The sequence below is a fragment of the Tinamus guttatus genome, unplaced genomic scaffold, assembly GCF_059628265.1.
Source record: "Tinamus guttatus ecotype Peru unplaced genomic scaffold, ASM5962826v1 Tinamus_guttatus_pri_ptg000861l, whole genome shotgun sequence".
Lineage (NCBI taxonomy): Eukaryota > Metazoa > Chordata > Aves > Tinamiformes > Tinamidae > Tinamus > Tinamus guttatus.
Genome location: NW_028289395.1, coordinates 217,052 through 235,518, shown reverse-complemented (window position 1 = coordinate 235,518; position 18,467 = coordinate 217,052). Strand labels below are relative to the sequence as shown.

The 18,467-nt window shown below is 65.8% G+C and overlaps 1 protein-coding gene across 1 annotated transcript; it reads right to left on the bottom strand.

The window, feature by feature from the left end:
* Positions 1-1,170: 1,170 nt before the first annotated feature.
* RAB26 (RAB26, member RAS oncogene family) lies at positions 1,171-15,730 on the bottom strand. The gene is made up of 9 exons (XM_088537753.1): positions 15,545-15,730; positions 14,653-14,763; positions 4,362-4,403; positions 3,811-3,877; positions 3,448-3,500; positions 2,476-2,541; positions 1,809-1,865; positions 1,562-1,638; positions 1,171-1,394 (listed from the first exon to the last, which is right to left on the bottom strand). The coding sequence occupies exons 1-9, from the start codon at positions 15,728-15,730 to the stop codon at positions 1,292-1,294; spliced, it is 762 nt and encodes a 253-aa protein (XP_088393879.1). The 3' UTR covers positions 1,171-1,291.
* Between the last annotated feature and the right edge of the window lie 2,737 nt (positions 15,731-18,467).

Here is an 18,467-nt window from a genome sequence, read left to right as displayed (position 1 = left end):
CACACCTGGAAACCGCAGTACTGAGATGCGCTTCTCCATAAAACTACCGAGGAGGAAGGGCCGCGTTCTGCATGGATCAGGATCCCCATCTGCTCCCGCATTGCCCTTCCCGCAGGGCGCCTGCAGGGACCCGTTCCCACGTGAGGACCCATTCCTGCCCGCCACCCATTTCCACGTGAGGACCCGTTTCCACGCAGGGACCCGTTCCCACGCGCCACCCATTTCCACATGGGGACCCCTTCCCGCGCGCTGCTCTTTTCCACGCATCCCCCGGAGCAAAGCGCAGCCGAGTCCCCACGTGGCTAGAGCGGCCGCTTCGCTGGCAGCGGGAAGGGAGCCCTCCCCTCACTGCCCCTCTGGGGAGGTTTAACGGAACGGGGGGATCTGGGATCCCCGCGGCGTGAGGAGGCCGCCCAGCGCCTCCTCCAGGGCAGGTTTGTGCCCGGCAGAGCAGTGGGAAGCGCGCGGGAAGCTCCGCTCCGCTCGGCCCGGCCGTCCCCGGAGCCTGTGGGGACCACAGCGGCGCTGCAGAGGCGCTCAGCAAACACTAAGGAATTCGGAATAAGCTGCAATGCGTTAGATTGCTTCTCAATCAAATCCTGGAAACTGCAGTAACGGAGAACCAATGCCTTTATCAAACAGATAAACAGTTAGGAATTCTCTGTACAACAGGAATGTTCTCGGGAGCTCACTCGAACAGACACCTAAGCTCTGCGCGGGAAAGGGGAACTCTCCACGGAGGCGGGTTTGTGACAACACGAGGGACTCCGCGCACACGCAAGCGACGACAGGGACGCTTCCCTTGGGAACGCGGCTCCGCAGCGCGCCCAGGGCTCGGCTCCGCGCGGAGGAGCCGGCACGCGGGAACTCGGGCTGCGTCCCTGCCTCTCCCAGCGCTGCGTTAACGTCAACGGGCCCCGCGCTGCTCCGTGCCCGGCGCCGTCCCCGTGGCACCGCGGGGAAACTCCGGCTGGCCCCAATGAGCGCGGGTGGCCCCGGAGGAGCGTTGGCAGCCGGCGAGGCCCGAGCCCCCGCGCAGCTCCTGGGCCTCTACGGCGAGAGGCACCGGGAGCAGCGAGCGGCGCTGCGGGAGAGGCCGCGTTCCCGGGGCAGCTGCTCGGAGCGCGGCCGCCCTCCGAGGGCTGTTTCTGCTGCTGCTCCCATTGCACACGTCCCAGCTCACCTTTGATGCAGATACAGACACAACAGGCAGACATGCACACACCGTCCACGAGGAGCGCGCGGCACACGAACACTTGGCATGAGTCTCTGTACAAATGCACCGAGCACATTAGGATCTGCAGCAGCCCGAGCCTCTTACTTCCTTCTTCACATAGTCATGGAGCTTGAATTTGGGCTCGTTGGGCAGCTTCATGGCCCTGTGCTTCAGTTCCCTGCGGGAAGCGGGGACAGAGGTTATTTCTGTGCCCAAGAGCGGGGCCCGCAGCGCGAGGAGCGGAACCCGGAGCAGCCACCAGCGCCACCCGCTTCCAAACCGCCCGGAGCGTCGCGGATTTTGGCTCGCGACTCCCCCTGCGTCAGGCAGGGGGACGTCACTTACTTGGCAATGGCTGTGAAGGCTAATTCAACGTTTAAGCCACTTTTTGCGCTGGTCTCCATAAAGGGCACCCCGTACTCCTGCAGGACGAGACACAGGGGACACCAGAGTGTCACTGGGGCTGTCCCCAGGCACGCGAGCCCCCGGCCCCGTGCAGAGCCCCAGCTGCCGGGGAGAGCAGAGCTCTTGCTGTGGTGGGTAGCACAAAAACAACAGGCAGGTGCACGGATGCATGTGCTCCCTCACGTACCTTGGCTAATTTTTCTCCATCTTCCCTTTTCACCACTCTGTCCTGGGCGGAATCCACCTACCGACAGCAACAACAAACCAATTTCCAGTTACCTGGAAAGGCAGCGCTCAGCGTCCCCTCATGTCCCCTCCTTGCACCCCCCTTGCCCCCGCGCTCCCCAGCACAAATATCACATTATTTTCAGCAGGGATTAATCCTTGCTCCCATCCCCAGGCCCCCAGGCGCATCCTGGAGGGGCTGCCCAGGGCTGGGGCTGCCCAGGGCTCCTCTCGCGCTGCCCTCGTCACCGCGGCCCAGAGGGGCTGGAGCCTCCCCGCTCCACCGCGGGGGACCCGGCGAGGCGAATGTCACTGCCCTGCGCTGGCAGGGCCGGGAAGCCACCGTACGGCAGCTGCTCCCGCAAGGACAAACCGGAGCTAAGCTGGGATGGGCAGGGCACGAGATCTGGGTGAGCGCAAGAGCCTCCATTCCGGACGCTTGGACTCCAATTGCACATTCCCGGGGGGGTTGGCGGCGTTCCTGCCGCTCAGCCCGGCTGCTCGGGAGCCCCGGGAGCGCCGGCCAACGCGCCCGGCCGGGGGCTGCAGGCTCCGAACGGGAAGGAGCGGGGCCCCGCGGCGCCTTCCCGAGCAGGGGGATCCCCGGGACCCCCGCCGGCCACACGCACCTTGTTGCCCAGCAGCATGAGCACCACGTCCTGCTGCGCGTACTCGTGGATCTCCGTGAGCCAGGCCTGGAGCGGAACGGAGCGGGGTGAGCGACGGGAGCCGGCGACGGAGCGGGGTGAGCGACAGCCCGCGAGGAAGGCACCGATGGAGTGGGGTGAGCGACAGGAGCCGGCCATGGAGCGGGGTGAGCAACAGCCCGCGAGGAAGACACCAACGGAGCAGGGACAGGGACAGCCCGCGAGGAACACATGGGAGGAAGCCGGTGTGGGGCTGCCGGCTCCTGGAGCCACCCCATTCCCAGGCACGGGATAACTTCCACGGAAAACCCAGCATAACCTGGCACTGTGGGGGGCTCTGTGCCCAATTTACCCGGGCACGGGGAGCAAATAGGAACGCGCCCAGCGGAGGTGCTCAGCACCTCTGCCAGGCTCCATCCCTGCCCCAGGGCTTTGCCTCTTCCTCTCATGTTCCCCCAAGCTAAGGAGTGACTGGGAAATATCCCGGGTGGCAGCGTCCCCCCACCGCCCTGTGTCCCCCCCACCACCCTGTGTCCCCCACATCTGCACCGGGAGCGCACGGCTGCGGCAGCTCGCGGGAGACGCGCAGAGTCCCCAGTGGGAGCAATTACATCCCATTTACTCAGGGCTAATTGCTCCCCGCCCCGCTGGGCTGCACAGGCCGCTGCCGCGCTGGCTCCGCTGGCTCCGTGTGTTTGCAGCCCGGCTTCGGGAATGCTGCATTCCCTGGAGCGCCCAGGGGCTCCTCCGGCGGGGCAGCCCATGGTGTGGGGCCGGGGGCACTTCCTTTACAAAACCCCCTGCTCCGTGCTGGGATTTACCCATCCCACATGGGATGAGCCACCTGCAACACCTCACCGGGAAAATGACCCAAAACAGCACGGAAAGAGCCCGGAAAGAGCCTGGAAAGAGCCTGGAAAGAGCCCACAGGTCTCCGAGCGGCACCGCACCTACCTGGATGTTGTCAAATGAAGCCTTGTTGGTGACATCGTAGAGCAGTAACAAGGCTGTGGAGAGAGGGAAGGGTCGTCAGCGCTCGTTACGTGCTCGTGACTGCGCTCCTGACACACAAGGCCACACGTGAGGACGGGGCCAAGGCCCTGCTAAGTCCCCGCTGCAGAATGCAGCCACATTCACTTCACTCCATCACAAACCATTCCTCAGCGGTGCAGGATTTGCACCTCCGGCTGCAAAAACTCCGTGTCACTTTGTGGCTGCTTCCTGCAGGGAACTCCCTGCTTGCAACTGACTCCTGTGAGCGGGGGCTGCGGCTGGGGGTGCCGCGGGCGCTGCCCCTGCCCGCGGCGCTGCCCTTACCGTGCGCGTCGCGGTAGTACGCGTGCGTGACGCTGCGGAAACGCTCCTGCCCGGCCGTGTCCCAGATCTGGAAGAGAGGAGAGAGGTGGGACACGGGCGAAGCGGCCTTGGGAAGCGCCGCGTGCACCGAGCAACACGCGGCATCCCGGGACGGCAGCCCCGGCGCCAGGCTCCAGCCTCTTTGTGATCCCGTTACAGGGACAAGCCCAGCAAAAGGGACAAGGACAATCACTGCTCCCGAGGCGCCTCCTGGCTCGGTGGCCTGGTGACCGCAGGGACGCCGGCGCGTGAGCAGGGGCTTGCAAGGCCTCCTTAATTGGAAATTCCATCCTCCAGATGGACGCGTGGGGACCCGCTAATTTAATCGATCAGATTTTAATGCAGCGATGTGTTTCCAGAGGGCCGCGCTCCGATGGGGGGAAGAGCAGCACTAATGTCATTACGTAGCTCCTGTTGCAGAGGCTGCAGGAGCAGTCGCGTCTCGGGGGAGCGCAGAGCGTTTCGGTGGGGACGCGCGGGCCCCGGAGCCGCCGAGGGCGCGGGACACCCACCTGCAGCTTCACCTTCACCCCGTCCACCGTGAGCACCTTGTTCTGCAAGAGAGGAGGGAGACGTGAGCGCTGCACGGGGCCCGCGGCGGCCGGGCTATGGAGAGGGATCCCGGTGGCGGCGCCTTCGCGGCCGGCCCTGCGCGGCTCCTGCGCTCCCTGCAGAGCCCTGGCTGGGTTCCTGCCCCTTTCCAAGCTCCCGCAGCTCCGCATGGCTCCTGCGCTCCCTGCGGAGCCCTGGCTGGGTTCCTGCCCCTTTCCAAGCTCCCGCAGCTCCTGTGCTCCCTGCGGAGCCCTGGCTGGATTCCTGCCCCTTTCCAAGCTCCCGCAGCGGGAGCTCCCCCATGCACAGCTCGCAGCCTGGACGTCGCTGCTCGTCCTGCCGCTCTCCGCGCGTTGCTCCCATGGGCACCCCTTGCTCGTCTCCTTCCTCGTTTTCCATGCGCCGTCGCTCCGTCCCCAGGCCCGCGGGCAGTGCGGGTTTTCCCAACCCTGCGGTGCCCGAACGGGACGGGGTCGGTGCCCTCCAGGGCCGCGGGCAGCCGAGGCCCCGCTCCTCCCGACACGGACGCTGCTGCCGAGCGCAGGGGCTGCCCCCTGCTCTGCCAAGGCAGGAGGGCCCGGAGGGGTCCCCAAGGTCCCCAGTGCCCTCGCTGGCTGCGCTGGCCCCAGTGCCGCTCTTGCCCGAGCCCCTCCGCTCAGCTGTTCTCCCGGCTGACCCCGGAGATGGGAACAGAAGCGAGAAAGGAGCTTCGGCAGCCGCCGCCGCGCGCAAGCAGCAGGACCGGCCAGTCCTGCTGAATATTTCATTCCTCGCTACTTGATTCAAGATAGATAAATAACGCTCCGCCAGGGCCTTTTTGTGCACCCTAAACGTGACCCAGCGCCGGTGCCCTGAGCAGGGGCAGCATCCGGCACCGCTGGACCAACCGCTGGAGCAGGTAATTAACAGCACAAGGCAGCAGGATTTGCTCTAATTACCGCTGACCTACATCGTGAGCGAGGAGGGAACACGAGCGCCTAATTAAAACCTGGAGGTGCAGAGAGGAGGGGGCCTGGGCGCCGCTGCCCGGGGTGCCCGAGGTCTGGCTGTTGGGAGCCGGCGCGGGTGAATCCGGGGGAGACGCGCGCTCCCGGTCCGGATCCAGCTCCGCGGGTGAATCCGGGGGAGACGCGCGCTCCTGTGCCGGATCCGGCTCCATGGGTGAATCCCGGGGGAGACGCGCGCTCCCGGCCCCGATCCGGCTCCGCGGGTGAATCCGGGGGAGACGCGCGCTCCCGCGCCGGATCCGGCTCCGCGGGTGAATCCCGGGGGAGACGCGCGCTCCCGGCCCCGATCCGGCTCCGCGGGTGAATCCCAGGGGAGACACGCGCTCCCGCGCCGGATCCGGCTCCGCGGGTGAATCCCAGGGGAGACGCGCGCTCCCGGCCCCGATCCGGCTCCATGGGTGAATCCCAGGGGAGACGCGCGCTCCCGGCCCCGATCCGGCTCCATGGGTGAATCCCGGGGGAGACGCGCGCTCCTGTGCCGGATCCGGCTCCGTGGGTGAATCCCGGTTGAGACACGCGCTCCCGGCCCCGATCCGGCTCCACGGGTGAATCCCGGGGGAGACGCGCGCTCCCGGCCCCGATCCGGCTCCGCAGGCAGCGCTGACCTTCCAGCCCTGCTGCATCCTGCCCGGCCGCAGGAGCCCGCGCCGACCCACCGCTCTCCGCAGCTTTCCGCGCGTTAGCTCCTTAATTAAAGCCCTAAAAATTAAATTGGAGGCATGAATTAACTTGGTGCGCGATTATATTGGCTAACGAGAAGCTGTTTCCTGAAACCACTCCAGGGTTCAAAAGGAGGGGGAAAAGAGCAGCCCCGCTCCTGGCACACGTGCAGGACGCAGCTAAAATGAGGAGCTCCCGTGTGCGCAGAACAGCCCCCGCGGGTGCTTCTACCGCTCCGGGTTAGGCCAGTGTCACCTTTAGCATCCTTGCAAGGACGGGACAAGGCTGCTGCGGTGACCCAGCACGCGCTGAAACTAATTAGCTCAAACGGGGACTCGTCATTTAATGTGAATTGAATGCGATGGAGGAGCCGGCGCTCCGCTCCGCAGCGCGGGGACACGCGAAGGAGGGCACAGCCGCCGGGACACGGTGCCCAAGGGCACGCGGGGCCGCCGAGGGCTGCACACGGGTGGGCAAATACAGCACCGGCTCCCAAAACAGCTAGAAAACGGATTAAGGATCAATGTGGAAATCTGCCCAAAAGAGCGGGATGCTGCCCAAAAGCGCCCAGGTCTCCCGTGCGCAGGCCAGCGAGCCGGGCTGGAAAAGCAGCCATCCTGCTGGGAAAGCAGGAAAACAGCCCCCAACTCCCCTCCCGCGGGCAAAGCGGGGCCGAGAAGCTCAGTCCTGCGAGACTAAAGGTGGCAGATGGGGTGTTTTTGATGCAGCGGGGAAATAATGCAAGAAAAGGCACAGGGCTGTTCGGGCGCAGCCCGGGAAGGCGGCTGCGGCACCTTCCAGCGCGCAGCACGTTCACAACAGCGCAGTGAAGGGGAACATTTGCTCTTCTGGGGGAAATTCAGCTCTCCCACCAGCACCTCATGTCCTGGGGACGGACTGGGGGCAAAAAGGCTCTGCTTGGGATGATGCTTTTCTCCACCGAAGCCCCGCTCCGCTTCGCAGCGCACCCGCCGCCAGCCCCGCTGCGTTACTCACCCGCCCGAGCCTTCCCTCTGCATCAGAACGGGGATTTTTAAAAATATCCCTGCTCGCTTCTGAAGCAGGCAGCAAAGGGGCAGCGATGGCTCACGCAGACCCGTGCCAAGACGCACGCTAAGCGACTCGGTGCTCAATATTCCCTTCCTCTTCCTCCTCGAGGCCGCGCCGCGGAGCAGAGCGGGACAGGAGCTTTGCAGCGCGTCTGCGGCGACGCCGTCTGTCCTTCACCGCGCATAGGGCGCCCGCCCATGCTGCGAGCAGGAAAAACAGCTCCTCAGTTAATGCCACAGACTTGTGTGCTCTGCTCCTGGGGGAAATAAAGCCTTGCAGCAATCTTTATGCTAAGGCAGCCAGGCCCTGTCGGGGTGTTGCGCTCTGTTTAGCGCTCCCGTCACTGCGGCGGCATCGCCTGCCGCCCGCCTCGGTGTCACCCGATGTCCCCAGCGCCTCCGTGCTCGGCACCTTGGCGAGGCCAGGATTGAGCCCCAAAAGCCTCCACCAGGAGCCTGCGGAATTCGGGCTGCTCCGGGGCATGGAGCTGGCACCGAAACAGGAGAGAACTCGCCCAAGGCTGCCGGGATCGCTCTGCCATCCACCCACCATCCACGCCGGGTCTGGGCTGCCGCGTCCCCGCAGGCACGGCGGTGACGGAGCACCCAGGGCAGACGAGCAGCCTTGCTGAACAGCACTGCTCAGCCCCAAAAATCCCCCCAAGATCCAGCAAATCAACCCGTAGCCTTTTCCCACGCAGCTGCACAGACGCGCTCATCCTTCACCTGCAGCTGGAGCACCGGAGGGCTCTCTCCACAGCAGGTTTCTTCTTGCGGGAGCAGCTGAATCCTTAGAGGAAAACTTAGGGAGATAAGAGCAGCGCAGGGGCCATAATCAGATTTTCGGTAATTGGTACAAGCGCACTAAAGCGCCGGCCCCGGCCCGTTTCTGCGGCACGGGAGCCGCTCCGGGGTGCCGATTGGATCCAACCAGCTCTCGTCTTGGAGAAGGGTCTCTCAGCCGGGCAGCTGAAGAAGCGCAACGTTCCCGGGGATCACAGGGTGCCGGGAAGCGCCGCTCCGGACGCGCCGCTGTCCGAACCATCCCAAATCCGTCCATCGTTTTCCCCGGCATGTGGAAGCTGCTGAATCGGCGGCAGCGCAGGATCACAAGGGCTTTTGGTGCTCACGGAGGCATCCTGCTGCAGCGTGCATCAAACCCTGCCACAGCGTGCATCCTGCTGCAGTGTACATCCTGCTGCAGCGTGCATTGAACCCTACCACAGTGTACATCCTGCTGCAGTGCTCATCCTGCTGCAGCGTGCATCACATCCCGCTGCAGTGTGCACCCCGCTGCAGCATGCACCCCGTTGCAATGCACATCCTGCTGCGGCGTGCATGGCAACCTCTCTGCACATCCAACGGGACCCAGGGGTGCAGGGAGCTGCTCCCATGGGCAGCCGCTTTGCCAGACCTGGCGGCAGCACCCGGGGTGCCCATGGGGATGCGCACGCGGGTCCCGGGCCGCACTCGTGCCCTCCGGAGCGCCGGCCGCACGTGCAGCTCCGCGGGCAGCAGCACACGCGCTAGCGCTCGCTCGGGAACAAGGTTATTTTAGGCGTTGCCAGGCGCCTCTCACGTTAATTGCTGCACATTTACATACCCAGCACGTTAACGCGGCGGAGGAAGCGCTGCCTCAAGGAAACTGCAGCGAACGGCACCGAGGCGGCCGGCCCGGCGCCCTGGCGAGGGTCCACGGCGGAGGGACCCGCAGCCCCTGTCCCGGGGCTCATTCCCGGGAGCACCGAGGGAGCCGGGGAGTCCCGAGCAGCAGAGGGCCGGACCGGTGCCAAGCAGCATCCCCAGCCCAAGGCTCCGCTTAACTCTTCATGGAGCCGGGGGCAATTAGCCTGGGCAATTAGGCCCGTGGGTCCCATGGGAGCTGCGGGAACGGCCTGGCCGCGCCAGCCCCCGTCTCCCTTCAACCGGGGTGCGAAGCGGCCGTACGGCCGCTTCGCACCCCGGTTGAAGGGAGACGGGGGCTGGCGCAGCAGGGCCAGCTCCACCGCGCGCTGCAGGGACAACCCCGGGCCATCCCGCTGCCCGTCGCCTCCTCCGAGCCCGAGGAGGCTCCTCGCTGCCGCTGCGCACAAGCGTTTTCTCGCGCACATGCATAAACATGAAGCACTCGCTGCTGTTTTGGAGAGGCTCTGCAGTCCCTCGAGGCAACGAGCTGCTGCTTAGCCAGGGTTAAAAACACTCCGTGCCCCGCCAGGCTGCAGGAACAGGCTGCTCCTCGGGAGAGCTCCATCCTGATGCGGGCCCTGCTCAGGGCTGGACCGCGCTGCCCGCCCGGGTTTGCGACGCGGCGCTCCGGCGCAGAGCCCGCGCGGCGGCTCCTTCCCGCGCCCATCCCCATAGCAACCAGCAGGGCCCTCCGCTCGCCAAGGACGCGCGGCCGAGCGCGGGCAGCGAGCAGGGCCGCGGGACGGGCGCGCTCGGGTTTTCCTGGCAGGAAACACGACGAGGAGCGTCGGGAGACGCGTGGGAGCGCCTGCCAGGGAGGCCCCGGGGCCGGCGCGCTCCCCACGGCGCGTCCCGTGCACGGGCCCACAGCGACTCGAGCATCCCCGCTCCAAGCAGCAATCCCGGTCCCTGCCGCCTGCCCCGCGGGAAGCTGCGGGGATGGCGGGTGGCGCGCTTGCTGGGTGCTCGTTGGGTGTTCGTTGGGTGCTACCTTGCCGGGTGCTTGCTGGGTGCTCCTTGGGTGCTTTCTGGGTGCTCCCCTGCTGGGTACTCGTTGGGTGCTCGCTGGGTGCTCCCTTGCTGGGTGCTCGTTGGGTGCTCGCTGGGTGCTACCTTGCTGGGTGCTTGCTGGGTGCTCGTTGGGTGCTCCCTTGCCAGGTGCTCCCTTGCCGGGCGCTCGCTGGGTGCTTGCTGGGTACTCCTTGGGTGCTCGCTGGGTGCTACCTTGCTGGGTGCTTGCTGGGTACTCCTTGGGTGCTCGCTGGGTGCTCCCTTGCCGGGTGCTCCCTTGCTGGGTGCTTGCTGGGTGCTCGTTGGGTGCTACCTTGCCGGGCGCTCCCTTGCTGGGTGCTCCTTGGGTGCTCGCTGGGTGCTCCCTTGCCGGGCGCTCGCTCGCTGGGTGCTCGCTGGGTGCTCGCTGGGTGCTTGCCAGGCGCTCCCTTGCTCACGGCGCGCTGCAGGAGCGGAGCCCACGAGGCGCGCGGTTTTTCCAAAGGCGAGAGCCAGAGGAGCATGAATAAAACACGAGGAGCCGCGAGCAGGAGGCTCCGGCAGCGCTTGGCAGCCGAGCCCCGCGCAGCCGGCGGCGAGGGCCAGGCACAGGATGAGCCCACGGGGAGCATCCACGCGCGCAGCCGGGATGCAGGGAACGGGGAAACATCAGTGCAGAGCTGCAGGCAAGGCCAGCTCTCCTCGCTCGCACACACGTCCATGGAAAAACAAACAGAGCTGCGACACGTTTCTCAGGCAAAATACCGCATCACCCACTAGTGACTGCAGCCGCGAAGGGCAGGGGCGCGAAGCGATCGAGCGTCCTCAAAGCCCAGGGTCACGGTGACAGCTTTTAATTACGGAGTGCCCGCGCCGGTGCGGCACAGCCAGGCATACAGCGCGATTCCCGCGGGCGCAGCGCCCGTCCCCCCGAGCGCAGAGCGGAGATTTCCCAGGAAACCAGCGCGGACTGCCGAGGGTCAGAGCCGGAGCTGGCTCTCCCGGGCTGCGCGCGCTCCACCATCCGCCGTGAGCGCCTCTGTGCAAGGAGAAGGACCTCAGCGTCATTTCTTTCCCTGTCCTTCTCATTTTGGGTCCAATCAGCGCAATAATCTCACCTCGAGCGACTCTGCAGGTCCCGAGCGGCAGCGCAGAGCCCCGCGGCGCGGGAGCTGCGGCCCCGGGACGCGCTGCAATCCGTGTCCCGAGGACAGGCCCGCGGAGCGGGGCGCAGCCGCGGCCTCCACGCAGGTTTCTGCTGCGGCGGCTGCAGCGCGGCCCTTCCTGGGCGCCCTGCAGCCCAACACGCTCCCGCACGGCGAAGGCTGCCCAAGCCAACGAGCACCTGGAGGGACCGAGCGCGCCAGGCGAGCCCAGGGTCCCGTGCGGGCACAAACACGCCGAGGTCCCGGCCGCGAGGGGCCCAGCGGGTTCTTCAACCCCCAGTGAAGGCTGGGGAGCCCCGAGTCACCCCAGCGTCACGCTGGCACCGACACCAGGGCAAACGGGGGGAAAACAGCAATTCCAGCCCTTGCGGCTGCAGGAAGCTGCTCGTGAGCGTAGACAACACACGGAGCTGCCTGGCATGTGCCCCGGTGGGCGGCTTGGTGCTCCTGAGCATCCTGCATCCTGCTCCCAAAGCCCGGAGCCGCAGGATTCCTGACGAGCTGAAAACGCTCCTGCTGCAAAAATCTGTGTGCTGAGGAGGAAAAACCCACAAAAGGCTATGCGCACCCAGACAGGGATGTGAACAGGTACCATTTTGATGCAGTTTTTCCCTAGCATCATTCCATTCTCCAAATTTATTTACGATGATACCCTTTTCTTACGAGACCATTGCAAACAACCAGAGGGTCTCCGTAACATAAAGCGATAGGCGGAGAGGGAGGAAAAGAAAAGAAGGCGCTAGGAGGCCATTAGGAACCGTAATGCCAGATTAATTTTGAATGGCTTTCTATTCACTCCGCTTTGCTCCGGCCGTGAGCGCAGCCTGTGCGACCCTAATGGTCTGACACGCTCCAAAACCCGAGCGCAGACGGGACGCGGGATCATGAAACGACTCCCGTGCACTAAGGAGGTTACTGGGGCTTTGCACACACGATAATACCAAGTTTTAGGGCACGCAGCTGATCTCCCTGGTTGTGTAACCTGCCGTACGCGCTCACCGCGGAGGCGAAGGAACCCTAACGGGATTGCTCCTCGGCAGCCGCCGCTCCGGCCCTCTGGTCAATAAGTCACAGGATTTGAAGACTGCCCTCAGTATCAATCATTGCAATCAGTAATAAAACGCTTTTCATTTTAAGAACAGCTGAAATACCATGTAATTACCCTTGTACAAAATTACGGCGCTGATTTCGTAACTTAACCAAGGCTGTTGCAACCCGCGGGATCGCTCTGTACCAAAGGCTACACACAGGAGAAACCACCTTCATTTTCCCGGAGCTTTGAGCCCTCCCTCATCTCTTTTACCAGCCCCGCACCACAACGGGGCTCTTCGTACACCAGCTGACGAGCGACTCCAGGACCCTGATGGGAGAAAGCGGCCAAGGGAAAGATCGGAGACACCGAGAAGAGCCCCGGGGAAGTGGGAGACGCGCAGAGGGAGCGTTTCCGCAGGACGGGCATCAGCGCCGGGTGCTCCTGTCCGGTGCTGGGGACGCCGGGAGCCAACGAGGTTTTCGGCTCGGCTGCGGATCACGGGTGCTGCAGCGCTGGGCGCGCGGCGATGCTGGCTGCGGTGATCACGGCTGCGGCGATGCCGGCTGCACCGATGCCGGCGCGTTCCCGCAGCTCTCACAAGCCGTGAGTCGCTGCAAGGGACCCTGCAGCGCCCCGCACGGCTCCTCCTGCCCGCGCAGCGCCCGCTCGCGCTGCGGCGCTCACACAGCCTGACCCAGGCTGCAGCCTGTGACCGCCCCTTGGGGCCGGACAAACTCGTTTCACTGCTTCGCGGTTCCTCCATAGGGAGGCAGCCCCATTCCCCTTCCATCCCTCCCCATCCCGGCCTGTCCGTCCAGGTGCACACGGCAGTGCCTGGACCCCAGGACATTGGGAGGCCACCGCGGCTCCCACAAGGACACCAGGGCACAGCTGCCGGCGGCTGCGCCCTCCTCACCGCCCCGCGCGTCCTCCCCGCTCCCGCACGGCTGTAAAACCCGCCGCGTGGCGCGGGATGCTCCACGGGATGCTCCGCGGGATGCTCCGTGGGATGCTCCGTGGGATGCTCCACGGGCAGCAGAACAGAGCTCAGGGTCTCCACTTTATCCCAGCCCTTGCAGAGCGGAGCCGAGGGGCGGCCTCCGCGCGCCTCCCGCTCGCTCCGTGTCACCCTCCGGGGACGCGCACGGCACCGAAGGGGATGGGAAAACTCCGGTGGTCCCGCTCCTCCCGCCCGGCTCCAACCCACGCGCAGCCAGGAGCCAGAACGGGGTAAACTCTAAAGCATCGATGCTTTTCTCTCTTCTCACCATGAAATACAGAAAACCTTCAACGACTCTGACTCCAGAGGCACTAAAACAAGTCCCTCTTCAGCTCTTACAAGAGCAAAATGCCATTTTTATTACCTGAGTCTCCTCTCTTTGGGCTATTACTTCTTAAATAGACAACAAAACGACACAACCACCCGCAGGCTGCTCGTTGTTGGGAGTGAAACGGCTCTCACAGCAGGGAACGGGAGCGGGCACGGGAGCCGGGCACGGAGCCGCACTCCCGCCGGCGCCAGGGCTCACTCTGCGCCAACACGAGGCGCCCGTGTCACCCGCGCCGGCACACGGCCGTTCTTTGAGCTCCGAGATCTCTTATCAGCAGCACGCTCCCGGGAAACGGGGATAATGGGGAAGCGCCGCTCCCTGCCCTGGCGGCAGCCGGATCCGGAGAGCGCGGGCGCCGGGAGCGGCTGCCGAGGCGTGCGGAGCCGCCTCGCTCCCAGCGCTGGTTTTCCCTGGAGAAAAGCAGCAACACGGAGCACCCGGACACCCAAGGGCTGCTGCTCGGGGCTCAGGGACACCCGCAGGGCGCCGGCTCCCGGGCCGGCTCCGTCGCCCGCTGCTCCCACGGGAAGCGCCGCGCTCGCTCGTGCGTCCCCCTCTCTAAAGAGCAGCTCTCGTCCAAACGCACCATCTGCACAGCCCGCAAATGAGCAAGACCCACGGACAGCAGCTCTGCACGAGGAGGAAAGAGCAGCCCCTGCTCCCTAAGCCTGCGGGAGGCTCTGCTGCACCCTCCCGGTTCGCTGGAACTGTCTCCCACACTGTGTGTTCTCACTCACATCTCAGATAAGAGCAGGATTCTGCTGTTGTTGACAGCCGCGTCTGCACATCCCTACAGCATCACAACACGGCTCTGCTGCAAGGCCCCTCACAGCAATCCCCTCTGTGTCTTGTTTTAAGGTTCTAAAAAGAATGAAAGCTGCTGGGGGGACTATTTTATGTGGCCAGATGTGCGGTCCCTATACACTTGCTCGCAGTGGGCAGCACGCGAAGGCAGAGGCAGCACCTGCAGTTACCCGGGAAATGGGCAAGTAGCAGCGGAGGAAGGTGCCTGGCAGAGACCTGGACTTTGTCCTCGGCGAGGACGACACGGAGCAGCAGCTGGTGCTGCCGGCACCGCGCGGGAGGGAGCGACTCCTCTCGCCTCCCCCAGCGCCGCTGCGGCCACCCGAGATGCCATCCCGAAGGGGATCCAGCTGCCTCCCGCACAGGGAACAGGGTGATGGTTTTTTGGAGCGTTTGGAGAGACGTTTCGTTATCGCTCTGTGCAATAATCCTCAGCGACCTGCTGAATCCCGCAGCCGCGGGGCCCTGGGAGCAGCGGGGTGTCGGGAGCCGCCGGGTTTAACGAAGCCGATAGCGGCCACTTACCCTGAAGTCGATTCCCACCGTGGAAATGAAGGTGCCCGCGAGGAAAGCGCCGTCCTTAAACCGCACCAGCAGGCAGGTTTTGCCGACCCCCGAGTCGCCCACCAGCATCACCTGCGAAGCGGGGGGAAAAGCAGCGTTTGCTGACGGGAACCCACCAGAGCAACCTGGACCTCCACACGGCCGGCGCCCGGCAGCACGGGAGGTCCCTCATTCTCAGGGAAACGAATCGCATGGAAGGGCCGGGGTCTCGGCCACCGGCGCTCCCGCTCCGCACGGTCCCGCGGGGCTCGCCAGGACGGCAGCTCCGGCGGCTGGGAAAGAGCCGGGCTGCGTAACCAGCCCGCAGGCAGCGCCCCGGCGACGCGATTACATCTCCCCCAGCAGGCTGCCATTATCCTTCTGTAAGTCACCAGCCCGTGACTGAATTTAAATGGTTTTTATGCCAGGCGCTGCCCTGGGGCAAAGCGAATCCAGCAGGAGCGGCCGGTGGGGGAAGCAGCAGCCAGGAGCTGGCGCGGGCTGGGGACCCGCGATGCTCCCAGCCTGTTTCTGCAGAGGAGCCCCCAGGAAAGGCGGTGTCAGGGATAAAAAAAAAAAAAAAGGCAAAAAAAACCAAATAAACAAAAAAAACACACATTTTTAGCACAGGACACCCTGGTGCAACTTTGCAGTCGCCTGTCCTCGGCTGGGTTGTGACGATGCTGATGACACTCAGCAGCCCCCCTGGGCAGCGCTCGGGGGCATTAAGGGTTAAAAAAATAAAATACTGATTCTTGAAACAAATCAAATTACCGTTTGTGAAGGCGGCCGAGCACGGGGCATCGCGTGCCCCGCGGCACGGGCGGGGGCCGGGGAGGGGAGGGGGCCCGGGGGCTGCCGGCTCCGCACGCACCTTGAAGGCCACGTCGTAGAACTCGCCGCTGCTGCTCAGCGAGGGCCGCGCGGGGCCGTTGCGGGGGGCGGCGGCGGCGGCGGGGGGGCGGCCGGGCCCCGTGGCGGCGGCGGCGGCGGGCGGCGGCAGCGCGGAGGAGGGCGCGGCGCCGCCGCCCTTGCTGCGCGCCGCCTTCTTCCGCGACATCGTCCCGGGACCGGGACGGGGACGGGGACGGGGCCGGGGCCGGGACGGGGCCGCCGCGCGCTGCGGGCTCTGCCGGGCCCCGCCGCCCCGCGCCGCCGCCTGCCGGGCGGCCCCGCCCCGTCGCCAGTGGCACCGCCCCGTGGGCGGGGCCCGCTCTAGCCCCGCCCCGCCGGGGGGCGCGCGCGCGGGAAAGGACACGGGGCGGGCGCGCGCGGAGGCGGCGGCGGGGGGACCTACCGGGAGCCGCGCGTGGTCCCACCGGCAGCGCGTGCACGCGCGCGGGGAGCGGTGCGCACTTTGGGGGCAGCGTCTTGCACACGCGTGGGGAGCTGTGCACGCGCGGGGCGTTTGTGCACACGCAGGGAACGAGACATGGAATCCTTAAGGTTGGAGGGGACCTCTAGGGATCACCTAGTCCAACCGCCCTGCACACGCAGACATGGAGCACCTGCGTGTGCAGGAGGAGGTGGCACAGGTTTGCACGCACACAGGGAGCGGGGCCCGGAGCGCTTGCACGCACAGGAGAAGGGGATGCATGTTTGCATGCAGAGGGAGCTGCATGGGGCATTTCTGCATGCAGGGGATGCATGTTTGCATGCAGAGGGAGCTGCACGGGGCATTTCTGTACGCAGAGTGCAGTTCGAAAGTGGCACTTTGCATCCGTCTGGTTGCAAATGAGATGGCCACGGCGGCACTCGTGGTTTCTCAGTTGTTTTCTGATCACCTTGCTCAGCTCCATGGCACATTCCCAGCGCATTCCCAGCACCGCCTCAAGGCTGGGACCGGCCGCTTTCCCTGTGGGCAGCCCGGACTCGCAGATGCTGCCCGTGCCGCTGCCACTGCAGAGCACGGCGCTCCCCACGCACGGAGGCCTCGGGAGCCTCTGCCCCGGGGCACTCGCTCCTTCCTCAGGCCCTGGTATTTGCATCCCGCCCACAGCCTCCCTGCAGAGCCCCGGAGGCCACGGGCTGCTGCCTGCGCAACAAGTCCCGATATATCGTGTCCTGGTGCAAGGGTGGTGCGTGTATCACCCCCCTGCGCATTGCCTGCCCTCGCACTGCCTCCAGGTGCATGTCCTGCATGTGCATCCCCTCTGCGTGCATCCCCTCCCCATGCACCCCCTCCGTGTGCCTCCTGCCCCGATCAGCCGTCCCCGGCGGTGCAGCCCCCGGCCCCAGAGCGCTGCCCGCGCAGCCTGCGCCCCACTGCAGGAGTCCCCCCGCGCGGGGCCGAGCTCTGCTCCCGCGGGAAGCTCCGTGCAGGGCGGGCGCGGGCTGCGCTCGCAACGTTCCCCACCGCGCTGGGCTCTCGGCCCGTTCGCCACGAGGCCGCAGGAGCCTCTGCCGGCCCCTGGGGCGAGGGGACAGCGAGGGCCGGGTCCTAGAGGGCGCCAAGTCTTCACGAACGAGCGGCGCCGCTGCAGCTGCAGCACCCGGCGCGGCCGCCGCACACGGGGTGTTTGCAGGACAGGCATGCGGGGCCGCAGCGCCCGCTCGGCTGCACCGCTCTGCAGACATGCAGCGCTGGGCAGCCCCGCTCGCGCGCAGGGAGCCCCTCGGCCACACGGGGCTCGTCCCGTCGGGCCGCGCTGCTCCGCTGCAGTCACAGTCCCCATGGAGAACACGCTCCGCTTGCGCTCATCTCCCAGAAATGGGGGTTTCAGTGCAAGATCGGGGAAAAAACAATAATGCTGCAGAGGAGGGAGAGGAAATGGGCACGTCGCAGCCCCCAGGGAGGCTGCAACCGCGCAGCTATTTCGGGCACGGCTCGGCGTACCGAGGGCCGCGTGTCTCGCAAGCAGATTCAGTGCAAAAGGCACCAAATGTTGTCGGGTCCCTGCAGCCCATGAGCGCGGGTGGCTGCTCCCTGCCTGGCAGAGCTCTTGGTCCGGCAAGGGCCCTCGGGATGCCCCTATCCCCCAAGGAACCCTCATCCCTTGGGATGCCCCCATCCCCAGGATGCTCCGCACTCCTGCCATGGCCCCGGCCCTGGAATGCCACTTACTCCCTAGGATGTAGCATCCCCGGGAGGCCCCTTCTCCCTTGGGATGCATCCTGGTCCCTGAATGCCCCAGGTGCCCAGGGTGGTCCCTCTTCCCCCTGGATGTCTCCTGTCTCCCAGATTGCTCCCTGTTCCCTGGGAATGCCGCCTCTTCCCCAGGATGGTCCTGAGCCCCAGGGTGCCCTCGCCAGCCCGCAGGGTGTCCTCATCCCTGCCATGTCCCCGCTTGCCCGGGATACTCCCCTACCCGTGGAAAGCCCTAATATTCCCAGGACTCTGTGCCCTGGATGTCCCTCTTCCTGGGGATGCTGCATTCCTTGGTGTGTCCCCTGTCCACCCAGGATCCCACCCATCCTCAGGAGCCTCCGGGATGTCCGTGTCCCCTCAGGATGTCCCCGTCCCCTCGGGATCCCACGCATTGTCAGGAGCCCTTGGGACGTCCGTGTCCCCCCAGGATGTCCCTGTCCCCGTGGGGCTCCCGCTCATCCTCAGGAGCCCCCGGGGATGTCCGTGTCCCCCCGGGATGTCCCTGTCCCCTCGGGATCCCACCCATCCTCAGGAGCCCCCGGGGACGTCCGTGTCCCCCCGGGATGTCCCTGTCCCCTCGGGCTCCCGCTCATCCTCAGGAGCCTCCGGGACGTCCGTGTCCCCCCGGGATGTCCCTGTCCCCGCGGGATCCCACCCATCCTCCGGAGCTCTAGGGACGTCCATGTCCCCTCGGGATGTCCCTGTCCCC